This window comes from Herpailurus yagouaroundi, unplaced genomic scaffold (assembly GCF_014898765.1).
Source record: "Herpailurus yagouaroundi ecotype Mexico unplaced genomic scaffold, PumYag 198, whole genome shotgun sequence".
In the NCBI taxonomy this organism is placed as follows: Eukaryota; Metazoa; Chordata; class Mammalia; order Carnivora; family Felidae; genus Herpailurus; species Herpailurus yagouaroundi.
Window position 1 is genome coordinate 9153874 of NW_024412429.1, and position 12845 is coordinate 9166718.

Consider the following 12845-nt stretch of genomic DNA (forward strand, 5'->3'; position numbering starts at 1 on the left):
TGAGCTCTGGTTCAGACATGATGAGCTCTCAACTCCTCAAAATTCTAGGCATCCCCTCATCTCAAAGGCTTCACATGTGGTATTCTCTTCCCCGCTCACTGCACCTGGTGAATTTCATGTTTCTCCTCTTCCTCCTCTCCCTCATCTTCCAAGAAGGGAAATAAATCCACACCTGGATTTTCCAGCAGACACAGCATCATCATTGCCTCTGGACTCACTCTACCTATACCTGGGTGCATTTGAAATCTCCTTATCAAGCTGCAACCAGCCTGCTATGCACAACTCCTGTCCCCTCTCCCCTTGTCTACACCCACTACGTCCTTCCAGACAGAAATGGGACACACTATGTCTTTGCTGCCGTGGGTATTTCGTTCAAGGCTGGAAGACTTTCCCCTGAGTCAATGCCATTTTAAACCAGGAGTCCCTGACACTGTCTTTTAAACAAATCACAGGGACAGGGACATTATCAGATAATTTCAAGAAGTACCCTTGAACGCACTTTAGAAGCCTTAGTTATGTCCGTATGTTATATTAGAGATTCTTATCGAAGAGACCTAAATACATAAGAATATGCACAAACAGCTAAGGCATACATACAGTAAAGCACAATTCCACCAATGTTATTAATATTTTCAGATATCTGGTAAACTGTATGGAGAAGGGGGAAACACCAGCCTCCCAGGAAAGAGAATGGTCTCTACTTTCAAGATGTTTCAAGATGTTTCCCTTTTGGTAGGCAGGGGACTTACCTACCAGTGTCTCCATCTCTTGCATTTCAACATCATCTCAGGGCTGAGAGATTCCATTCGTTCAACATATAAACATGTCTGAAAACTTGCTTCTGCTTCCTGCTAAGGGAATTGAGGTTGTGAGAATTTATTTCCGGGTAAAATTTTACAGATAACTAAAGTGAGTTGTGATTAACTAATACATATGTAGAAAAAACATTTAGTAATGGTTCTAGTTAAGACTTTTTTTGTTAAAAGGAATTAGCATATTTGTTTGGATTGAAAAGAAGCTAAATATATACATCTAGCAAGGACACTTCATAATATTGGTACATATGTTCCTGAAGTCATATAAAAATAGGTTTTTAAATTAACACATATTTCAGAGCACAATTCCTTTTTGAAGAATTACATTGTGAAATTTTGTGAATGAAGATTTCTTTTGAAAAATTATAACTATCTTTTTATTTTGGGTGAATTTTTTTTAATCTTTCATTTCTTTAAATTAGGTGTGCCTATCCCTTTATCTTAACCCTTTATAGTGTGAATTTATTGAAGAAAAAGATAATAATGTAAAGTGTCTACTTTTAAAAATTAAAGACCCTAGGATATTAGACTGTTTCAGGACATTTGGGTTTTATCATTTTTCTTTTAATGTGAAGGCTAGTATTAACTGACACTGGTTTTCATAAATTTGAAATCCACGGTCTTCACCAAAATCAAGGTAATTCTATAGCATCTACTTCTCCAGCTCTGCCTTCTAACCTTCTCAACCTATAGGATGTTGTCACATGCACCTCCTACAACCTTCGTAATATCAAAATGTTGCTTATTAAGTAGAGGAAGCAAGTTGAAGCCAAAGAAAAGAAAGACATCAGGCAGAAGCAAAGAAAAGAGTAGAGGTGCAGACATTCAAAGCCCCCTCCTGTCACCCACCCCACAGCACCACCATTCCTGAAGTCACATGAGCTGTCCTTATAAACTTCAAAACATTCCCTTCTTGGCAATCAAATTCCAACTGCGTTTCTCCCATCTGCAAACGAGTCTTCACTAATACAACTGCGTTATGTAATACCTATCTTGTTATAAAGTTGGGCATAAACAATTTTTATAATTTTTAATCTTATATTCACATAGCACCTCACAATTGTTGAAACACTGCCATACACACTGTCTTCTGATATGTAAAAATAATTGGGTGAGATGGGTAAAGCAGAATCTACTATCTCTGTTAGTTTAAAATAACAACAACAACAAAAAATGTTGTCTTTACCAGTAAGACAAAGAACATTCAAATTCTGCCTGAGGTCACACAGCTAGCAGGTGCGAAACTGGAGCTGGGCTCAAGTCTTCTGACTCTACATCCAGGGCTCTAAACCCACACTCCGGTCTGCAGATCCCTAGCCTGCTGCTCAGCGCACTACTCCACACTCAGGCACACATGTCGAATATGCTACAGAGACTGGCTCTTTAAAGGAAATCTTTCCACAACTACTTTCTAACTGGTCTATTTTGTAAATGCGATTTTGTAAAATAGCATCTCCTTAATGCAAGGTATAACTTGTGCAGCTATTTACTTACTAAAAACTAATAAACAATTAGCGACACCTTGTGGCAAAAACATATTAATTCGTGTGCTACAACCACCCATTTTCATTTGACAGGCTTGTCCAAAGGCCTTATTAAGTAGTTAAGACAACAGCAAAAGTTCTGGAAATAATAATCTAAGGTTATAGATTCTCCTCATAACTAGATCTCTCTTCAAATTACACTACTTGGGCTTTAGTCCCCACTCCACAAAAACTGCTGTTATTGTCAAGTTCACAGACGCCTTCCGTGGACCCAACGGTTACTTCTCACTTTTCATCTTACTTAAGCCCTCACACTATTTGACCAGGTTGAGCCCACTGCTCCTGAAACCTTGGTCTTGAGCAACACCACCTGTCTTCTTCTTACCTCTAAAGCCTTTCAAGCCCTCCCAGTGCTCACATACCAAATGTATGTATATCCCTGGCCCAACCTTTCTACTGAACTCCAGACTCACATCTCCAACCTACCAATTTGACGCATCCATTTGATGTCCAATAGCATCTCATAATTAACATACCCCAAATGGGATTCTTGATTTCTTACTTCTTCCACCCCATCGACTACATTTCCATAAATGACATGATTATCACGTTATTGTACTCAAGTCCAAAACTTAGTGGTCATCTATTATTCCTTTATTCCTCCCCCTCTATCTAATCAACCAGTAAGTTATCTAGATCCATTCTCCAAAATGTCCCCAAGTGCACCCCTTCTCTCCATTTTCCCTACGATCACCCTAACTCAGCTGCACCACCTTCCTGACTAGTTTTAGTCTTCACCTCTTACAATCCATTCTTCACATAGCAATCAGTGATCTTTGTAAGAGAACTCAGAATGTATCATCTTCCCACCTTAAAAAGCCTTGAATGGCTCCCCATAATCCAATCCTCCCCATTCTGTAAGGCCCTACCTGATTGGATTCCTAGCTACCTCTAAAAACTCATTTCCAATCACTTTCCCCTTTGCTCTCCAAGTCCTGGCTACACTGGCCTTCTGTTACGTAAACATGACAGCTGTGCTCCCGCCTTCAGGACAACACACTACCCATTCCCTTCTGCCTGCGTTGGTCTCCCCAACTTGATGTGGTTGGCTCCTTCCTAGGGCATACAGATCTCAGGTTAAACACTGCCTTTGCAGCCTTTCTCTGCAGTTGGGGTAAAGGGGCTGCTTAGGTACCCCCTATCCTACCTAACATCCTGTCGTGTTTTCATCGCAGCTTTTATCGTTCTATGAAACTTTTTTCTTTTTCAATTCATTTGCCTACTATGTTTCCCTTCACTAGAATGTAAGCCCCATCTGTCCCTAGATCTTACTGAAGTGCCTAGAACATGGAAGGTGCTTGATATTTGTTAAATGAGAGCTGTCATAGGTTCTCTCTCACACTCTCTTACTATGCTTAGAAATAGTTCAAAAACTATGGCCATTCAACTCATTTTTCACACTCTAAACAGAGAGGCTCCCTCTTCTCTTCCTTGGATAAACCCTGCACGTGTGCTATTCACTCATTCATTTGTTCACTCAATAAACTATTAGAGGCAAACGTTAAGCCATGTGGTAGGGCCAAAGACATGAATAGGACCCAATTCCTATGCTCAAGAAACTTGTGGTCTAGTTGTGGAGGCAAACATGGTGACAAGTTGTTATAAAAGCCATGTGGCAAATAAAAGATGGAAATAGGATCAAGGACTACGTAAGCCCCAGTTAGAGGCATCAGAAATGTGTTTGTGGAGAAAAAGACTGGAGCTGTGGCTTAAAGGACGAGCAGAAAATCGACCAGAAGGGATAAAGGGAAAGTATAAATCATAGAGGCAGAACACACAAAGTCAGCACAGCAGGACTGCAAAGGTTCAGCTACTCTGGGGGAAAAAGCACAAGGAGAAACCAGCGAGATCTGAGCTAGGAAAATGAGGCAGTAACCAGGTAGAGAAGAGCCTACAGCACGTTTACGGAGCTTGAACTCACAGGGCAAAGTGGTTACAGAAATGTTTGAGGAGGGAACTAGCAGGATCAGAGATGCATTTCAGTTACATTTTGTGGTTGCACAGAAGAGCCAGCTCAGGCTGTCTGGATCAGGTCAAGGCTAGTATAAACAGTAGGGATGCAAAGAAGAGGTCTCAGAATCAAGACAATTTAGGAGGTAAAATGGGCGGGGCTTGGTGATTATTGGGGATACGGAGAATGAGACACAGTGGGGGAAAGAACAGAGCAAGAGATGATTAAGTGTAGGAAGATAATGAACATCATATGTTGATACTTCAGTGTATAGGTTCTAGAATCTGGCAGATAAGGGTTTAAATCTGTATTGTCACTTACTTGCTGTATGACTCTGTAAGTTACTTTAACCCCTTCAAGCTTTGGTCCCCTTATAAGTAAAAATAATATGAGAACCTACCTCACAGGGTCATTGTAAGAACTAAGTGAAATCATATTAATTATTAAGGGATTTGAAAATTATTATGTACCTACCTGCATCCAGGGTACATCTGTGGTCATGTCTACCTTTTCTCCTATTATAATGGATGAAACGTGCATGATTCTAGGCAAGGCCAACCCTTCTAACTGTGCACAAGAACCCATTTTTTCTGGCCTACATCAGCCCATCAATTCTTGGCTCTCGGCCCTCCATAGTCCATTCTGCCCTCTCTAGTCACTCCTATGAGCACTCATATACACTGTCAACTCTCCCATTAAAAAATATAAAACTTTCTCTTGGCCCAATTTCTCTCTGGCTACCACCCTGGTTCTTTCTTTTCCTTTGCAGCAAACCTCCCTGAGTCACTCTCTCTCTTCCCACTCTTCAAAATACGGAACTGAACTTTCTCCTCCCTAACTCCATCACAAGCACCCTTTGCTTAGTCACCAATGATCTCTATGTTGCCAGACCCAATGTTCACAGCTTGCTTGAGCCACAAATTGCATTAGCCATACTTACTTCTCCTTGAAACACTTTTTTGGGGCACCTGGGTGGCTCAGTGGGTTAAGCGTCCAACTCATGGTTTCAGCTCAGGTCATGATCTCACGGGTCATGGGATGGAGCCCCACATCAGGCTCTGCACTGAGAGCATGGAGCCTGCTTCAGATTCTCTCTCTCCCTCTCCCATGTACTCTCGCTTTCTCAAAATAAATAAACTTAAAAAAAAAAAAAAACATTTTCTTCACTTGATTCCTGGTAACCAGACTTTCTGCAATTTCTTCCATCTCTCTGACCATCTTTTTCCAGTATCCTTTGTTAGTTATTTTTCACATTTCCAGCCTCTAACTACATTCAAGGGCTCATCTGTCTTCTCTCTCCACTCAGCAATCTCATCAAGTCGCATGGCTTGATCAACCCAAAAATCCCTCTCTACTCTTGACCAATCCCCCTGAAGCCCGACTCCCATGTCAAACTGTCTACTCAATATCTCCACTTGGATGACTAACATGCTTTTCAAGCTTAATGTGCCTAGAAGTTCCTCCAAAACCTGCTCTTTCCCAGTGTTCCCTGTATTAGTAAACAGAAACTCCATTCTTGGCATAGCTTCTGCCTAGGACTGAGTAGTAACTTGAATGAGACAACTCTCCTACAGGAATAACTGTAAAAGCTGAAAATAAAAACAAAAACAAAAACCACACAGGTTGTGTGAAGGCCCTAGAGAATAACCAAACCTGTGGACATGAGGGATTGGGATCCCAGGAAGAAAATACACAGGGACACGGAACTTCTCCATTGCTTTTCTTCCAGGGCATTTACAGAGTTCCAGAGAAGGGCATTTACAGGCAAGCAGAAAGCAATGGTCTAGCGATGTCAGATCTAGGGAGATAGAAATTAGAGCTGAGAAATGCAGACAGAACTTGAAGGGACAAGACCCCGACGAAGGTGGATCACAGAGAAGTAAGCCTGACAATTTGTTTGGTTTTTATCGGCATTTGCTAAATTCTAAGCTGCAAGGACACTAGAAATCAAGAAACAAAGGCGCTGCAGTGGCTAAAATGGTAAGCAGACTTTTCAATAACTTCACAGAGTTGGGAACACAAAAATGAGAGTTCAAGGGCCCCCAAAGATGGGGACCTGTTGAACACCCCAGGCTTTCTGTTGAGATTCCTAAAGGCCTGTGCTCTGGGATAAGGGCAAACCAGAAAGTAATCAGCCCTCCTAAAGCCTGAATTCTTGATTAAAAGTCATCTGCTCCTACTCTAATTGGGAGCTGGAATAAAATTACATCCTCTAGAAAAAGAGTACATCTGCCGGAGCACCTCTGCAATTTTTTCTACACAATCTTCAACATTTAGTCATAAATTTTAGCATGATCTTTAACTCCTTTCTTTCTCTACTGCCCAATTTCTTTTTTTTTTTTTTCTTGTGAATTTTTCATTGGGATATAAGGGATGAATTAGGAACTGTCTTGTGGGTTATGCCCCACCAGGTAAATGTCCAATCTTGTCTTCCTGGGATAACTTCTGGAGCCTTTTCTTGTTCTTGGAGCTCCTGCTCTTGCTGAAAGCAGCCCCTTCCAGCCCACTGCTGAGTGGCTCCTCCTTGGAAGAGAATTTCCTCTTTTTCTTGGGGAGGCTCCCATTTCCTGCCTCTTCAGCATCACTAACTGGTTCCTCTTTGGTCTAATGCCCCATTTCTACTCCATCTGTTTCTACTTTCAAAACAGATTCAGGATCTCTCTGACCACATCCCACCCCTCCATTGCCTGGTCCCTGATCCAAACCGCTTTCTCAGCCAGCCTTACTGGTACTCTGCTTCTCTTTGCCCCACTTCAGCCTATTCTCAACCCAGCAGCTAGAATAGAAATGCTTTAAAAAAAAAAAATTCAAATTATGTCCCAATAATCAAAACCCTCTGGGGCTTTTAACCTCAGAATAAAAGTTCATCTTTATGCTGACCTACAAGGCACAAAGATCTGAACTCATTACCTCTGACGTCATCTCCTGATGCTCTCCTCTGCTCCACCCACCCTAGCCTCCTTACTCTTACCCTTGAACACACCTGGTTTGTATGTGCCTGAGAACTTGGCACTGACTGCGTCTTGGAATGTTAGTCCCCAGTTTCACGGCTTCACCTCCTTCACATCTTTATTCAAAGGCTCCCTTCTCAGTGAAGCCTTCCCTGACCAATCTGAAATCTCTAGGTCCCCCTCCACCTCTGACACCTCCTGGCCTGTGGTTTCTCCTTAGCTCTTGGAATTATCAAACATATGTATTTACTCACTTAGAGTTCTCCAAAGGCCCCTTGGGCTTTTGAGCCTTTGATCAAGCCATTCTGAATGCACTTCCCCCCAAGACCTTCACCAGTAAAAACACTGTCACCCGTCAGACACAACTAAAAATGTCACTTTCTCTTGTAATCGTTATCCTAAGTTACCACGAAATTCAGTAATCAGACCTCAAATCTTCACGCAGTGTTTTTACCTCTAGCACTGCCTACACATCTCTGTTAGGATTATTTATACGATACCTACACTAGCTTTCGGTCTTAATCTTCAAAGTACAGGAGGAATTTAGATCTCAATATAACCGCTTATCATTCCCCAGCACAGTTCTAAGTATTTTATACTTATTAACACTTTGAATCCTCATGACAAACCCTTATAAATTCTCTTACCCTCATTTTACAGATCAGGAGAATGAAGCGCAAAAGCATTAACTTGCCAGAGGTCGTGGGCCTCGCATACGGCAGAACGTGAGTTCAACTCCGCACAGCACTTGGCTGAACTGAGGGAGTACATGCACGTGCAAATAACTGATCGGCCGGGGATACACACACTTCACATACAAGAACTCTAACATTTTTAACGTTGTTCATACTAAAACTAAAGCACCTGCATTTCGAAGCGCAGACCCCACCCCATGATGCTTCGTTCTCCAGAGTCTGGAGCCTGACAGATTATGATATAGGAGGCCTAAAAGAAAGACTCAACAAAGCACCCACCCCTCTGCCAAAATTAGGGGTCTGAGGGGCGGCCCCTGCAGCTCCGCGCATCCGTGGGTCCTCTGAGGTGCTCGCAACAGAGCGGTAGGCGAAGGAAGGCGGGAAATGCAGACAGGGCTGCTGAGCGCGGCGGCAGCCCACCCCGGAGGCGCAGGGGTGGCGGTGCTGGGAGACGCCAAGAAGCCCTCCCCCGGCCCTGGCAGGTAACAGAGCTGGGAGCCCGGGTGCCACGTGTGTGCGATGACAGGTGAGCAGCGCCAGGTAGCGGCGCGACGGGAGCAGAAACGGCCGAGGGCACCCCTTAAGGAACGGGAGCACGTGGGCCTGGGAGAATGGCGCCGAAAAGCCAGACTCCAAACTGGGGACGAGGACGGCCGCGGTGGCTGCCAAGATCCTCAACACCTCCCTGCCCGACTCGCCCGGGAGAGAGCTCCTAAGCCGCACACGCACCTTCCGGGGAGGCGTGCGCGCGCGCGCGCGCATGCGGAGGCAAGAGCCGGAAGTTCCCCTGAGAACGGGCCTTCCCGCGAAAACCGCCGGCCGGAACTGCCAGGAGGTCCCGCCTCCGGGCGGAACTCCGGGTTGCCGGGCAACCGCGGAGGGAGACGCAGGCTGGCTCAGTGTTCCGTGGGGAAAGCCGAGTGTAGCTCCCACCTCCTGTCCTGGCAACTTCCTTTCCCGGCCGCCTTCCTTCTTGCCGCCTCTCCTTGCGTCGGGGAATCCCTGCCCTTGGCAATACGTACACCTCTCCGGCTCCCAAGACCGCTTAGCGCCCACCTGCTTGAAAGCCGGTATTCACCCGAAGCGGAGCGACCTGGCCCCGGGCGTGGCCTCCACGCTGACCGACCGCACCTGCTCGGCCATGGGCACCTACACCTACACCTACACCAGCCGGCCTCGGGCCCTGCCCTGCCAGCGCCGCCGTTACCGGGACCACCTGATGCAGCTGTGAGTGAGCAACCGGCCCCCTGAGTGGTCTCCACCTGCCCCCATCCCGGGACCTCGGGATTCTGGCCCCTTCGCCCTGGCGACTCTGCCCACGCTGCTCTCCCCACTCCACAGCCTCCGAAATAAAATCTCTTCCCTAAAGAACTCCCCCGTGGCGTGGAGGAATGAAGCAAGAAGGGGCACGGGTGGCCTCCCTTAGTTAACTTTTAGTGATATGAGTTGCTGGCATGATCAATAACATGTACATGAAACCCCCTTGTTTCACAACGTTTGAGTCACTATTGTTGGCCAACTATCCGCACCTCTCTAAGGGCATTCATGTACGTTTTCTTCCTTAGTCCACAGTACTGTGAAGTTGGTTTTGTAACTCCCATTATGCACATGAAGAAACAGACTGAAAGCCAAATAAAGCTCTTTGCACGCCAGTCTTTGGCCAGGAATCATCAGGTCATCCTTCCATGCTGGACCCCAAATTGTATTTTTACATTAATGCGTTTATTTGCAAATATTCAAATATCCATATGTATTATTATCCATAATAACGTTTACGGCCCTTTCTAAAGCTTATAGTTCCTGCTATAAGCCTCAAATTTTGGAACCAGCAGAACTGCCCAAGAATGCAGACTCCCTGGAAGCTGAAACCTTTGTTGTCTTTTGTCCACCTGGGACTGTGCCTGACATACAGGGAGCACTCAAAACAAATTGTTGAATTAATGACTGAACATATCAGCTAAGTAACTCTTGATGCTTATTTCAAACATTTAGTCTAAATTCGTAATTGTCTTATGACAAATAAAAACCTTGTTTATAAGAAATGCTTGTCATGGGGCGCCTGGCTGGCTCAGTCAATGGAGCATGCAACTCTTGATCTCGGGATTGTGGGTTCGACCCCCATGTTGGGTGTAGAGGTTACTTTAAAAAAATAAAATAAAATTTTTTTAAAAAAAGAAAGAAAGAAAAAATTCCTGTCACTTTAAGGAAACCAGGATGGAAAATTTAAATTTATAGATGGATTATTTATACTGTAAAAGGTTTCAACTTAAAAACACTTTCAAAAACACTTTCTGGTGTCTTTAAGTGTTGCTTACAAATCATTACTAGTAAATTACACCAACAATGAAATAAGAATAAATGGTGTTTCATTAGGAATGGTTTTTTTTCATAGCTAGTTGATAAGCAACTTGTAGGACCTTGTTTATATTGAAGCAATCCATTGATTACAACCATTGGAAGGAGTGTGTATGTGCATGTGTTTGATTTTTCAGTTTAAAATTATCAGTGGTGGTTTTCAGTTTATAAAATTAATGAATGCTTGTTGAAGCAAATGAAAAATACAAAATAAGAATGAAAAAGGCAAATGAACTCCCACCCACCTCTATTCCCACTTCCCTTAACAATCTTATATTATTCCTCTACACCTCTGTACTTGAGGATATGTACCTTATATAGGAGGTTTATTTCCGAAATAGAATCATACTACACATATTAATCTGTAATTAGCTTCCTCCCTGCTTTTTACAACCTCTAATTCTTTTTTTTTCCTAATTTCTTTATGTATACATACACATATTTAATTTTATATAAATAGAATGCTATCATTTATGCTTGGGTACATTCTTAGTGCACCACCCTCTTCCCTTGTAAACCTGCTCTTCCCTTCCTGCCCAGAGAGTAAACCATGTTAATGACCTTACATGAATGTTTCTGGACTTTTCTCCATATTTGCGTTTGTGTACAAATATATAAGTGTATACATACAAGTACACACAGGAGTTTTGTCAACTTCTTAGCAATGATAACATAGACAATTCTCAACATCTTCCTTTTCTCAGTTAATTCTTTCTAGAAATCTTCCCAATTATTTTCAATAGCATGATGTGTCCTATACGGATGTACAACGTGTTACTAAAATTTTCCACTATTGATAGATATTGGTAGATATTCAGATATTCACATATTTTCCACTATTGATATTGATAGATACTCCGTTTGCTTCAAGTTTTTAACACAAAGAGGAAGATTTCAATAAACAACTTCATATGCTGGCCTTTTGATTTCTATGAAGCAGATTCCCAGGATGGGATTGTTAGGTCACGAATATTTTTAACATGAACAGATGGAATGATATGCCTTTCCTTTAGGAATGTTTAAACATATCTTTTTCCATACATCCTCACCAGCAATAGGTGGTAGGGATTTTTCTTTCTTTTTGGCTTTTGATAGTGTAAAAACAAAACTAAGATGTTTTCTCATTATTATATTAATTAGCACTAGGAGGTTTTAATCAAGTGAGCGTCATGTTTAGATTATTCTATTTTAAAAGACCGCTGGATACAACGTATAGAACAAACTGAGGGAGAAATGTTAACAGTTAAGAGACTGAAAGAGTTTTGAAGTAGTCCACGTAAAAGACAGTGGTGGCAATGAGCAATGGATAGATGTGAAAAAGATTTGGGGAGGAGAATCAATAGGACTGCTAGGATACAGGGAGTGAGGAAGAAAGAAGAACCACGGATGACTCCCAGGCTTCTAGATTAAGCCAATTGGGTGGTTAGCAGTACCATATAATGAAACAGAGAACACTAAAGAAGTAACAATTTGGAGTGGGAGAGTGATAATTGGTTCAATTTTGAGGTTGCTTTTGAGATATCTCAGTGAGATGTCATTGAACATTATCAATTGGATATACATTCCTAGAGCTCAGAGGAGAGTTCTGAGCTAAAGGTGAAATAAAATAGGGAGTTTTAGGTATAAGGATTATGAGTGAAGTCTTTTGAGAATGGATATGGTCGACTAAGGCAAGAGAAGGCTGAGCCCTGAGGAAATCCTTCAGTATAGGAGGAGCTAGCCAATGCAGGCTGAGAAAGAACAGTTAAAGAAGTCCTAGAAAAGACAATCAGAAGACTATGGTAGTGCCACAGAGGCTAGAAAAGAGAGTGCTTCAGTGAAGGAGTGGCCAACTGAGCTGAACACTTCCCAGGGATCAAGTAAAATGCACAGTGTAACACGTCTGGGTTGTAAGTAACATGAAGTCAGGTTATCCAACAGTGGTTTCAATATATGATAAAAAAGCAACTTACTACCCTTCTCAAAATCATTTCTGATGGAGTACTATTATTGTGTAGGTCAATATTTTGTTTCATAGCCATACATAGGATATCATTTTAAAGAACTTTAAATCAGGGACACCTCGGTGGCTCAGTTGGTTAAGAGTCCAACTTCGGCTCAGGTCATGATCTCACAGTTCGTGGGTTCGAGCCCCGCGTTGGGCTCTGAGCTGACAGCTCAGAGCCTGGAGCCTGCTTCAGATTCTGTGTCTCCCTTGCTCCCCGCCCCTCCCCCACTCACACTCTGTCCCTCTCTCTCAAAAATAAACACTGAAAAAAACTTTTTAAAAGAACTTTGAATTAAAACATCAATTCTATGTTTTTCACTATTCACTATTGATATTCTGATCCCCCAGATTAAAATTTTATTAACATTTAAAACAATATCATTTGTGGGACACCTGGGTGGCTCAGTCAGTTAAGCAGTCAGTTAAGTGTCTGACTTCAGCTCAGGTCATGATCTCACGGTTCATGAGTTCGAGCCCTGCATCCGGCTTTATGCTGACAGCTCAGAGCCTGGAGCCTGCTTCTACCCTACTCGCCCCTACCCTACTC

General features: G+C 42.8%; 1 protein-coding gene across 1 annotated transcript in view; it reads left to right on the forward strand.

Annotated features, from left to right (window-relative positions):
* The first annotated feature begins 8683 nt into the window (after positions 1-8683).
* The window catches only part of RSPH3 (radial spoke head 3), a 27260-nt gene continuing 23098 nt past the window's right edge, over positions 8684-12845 (forward strand). Inside the window, exons 1-2 of the mRNA XM_040449251.1 lie at positions 8684-9184; positions 10931-10955. Coding sequence (XP_040305185.1) covers positions 8717-9184; positions 10931-10955 — 493 coding nt within the window. The 5' untranslated portion in view covers positions 8684-8716. The remainder of the gene's footprint in view (positions 9185-10930; positions 10956-12845) is intronic.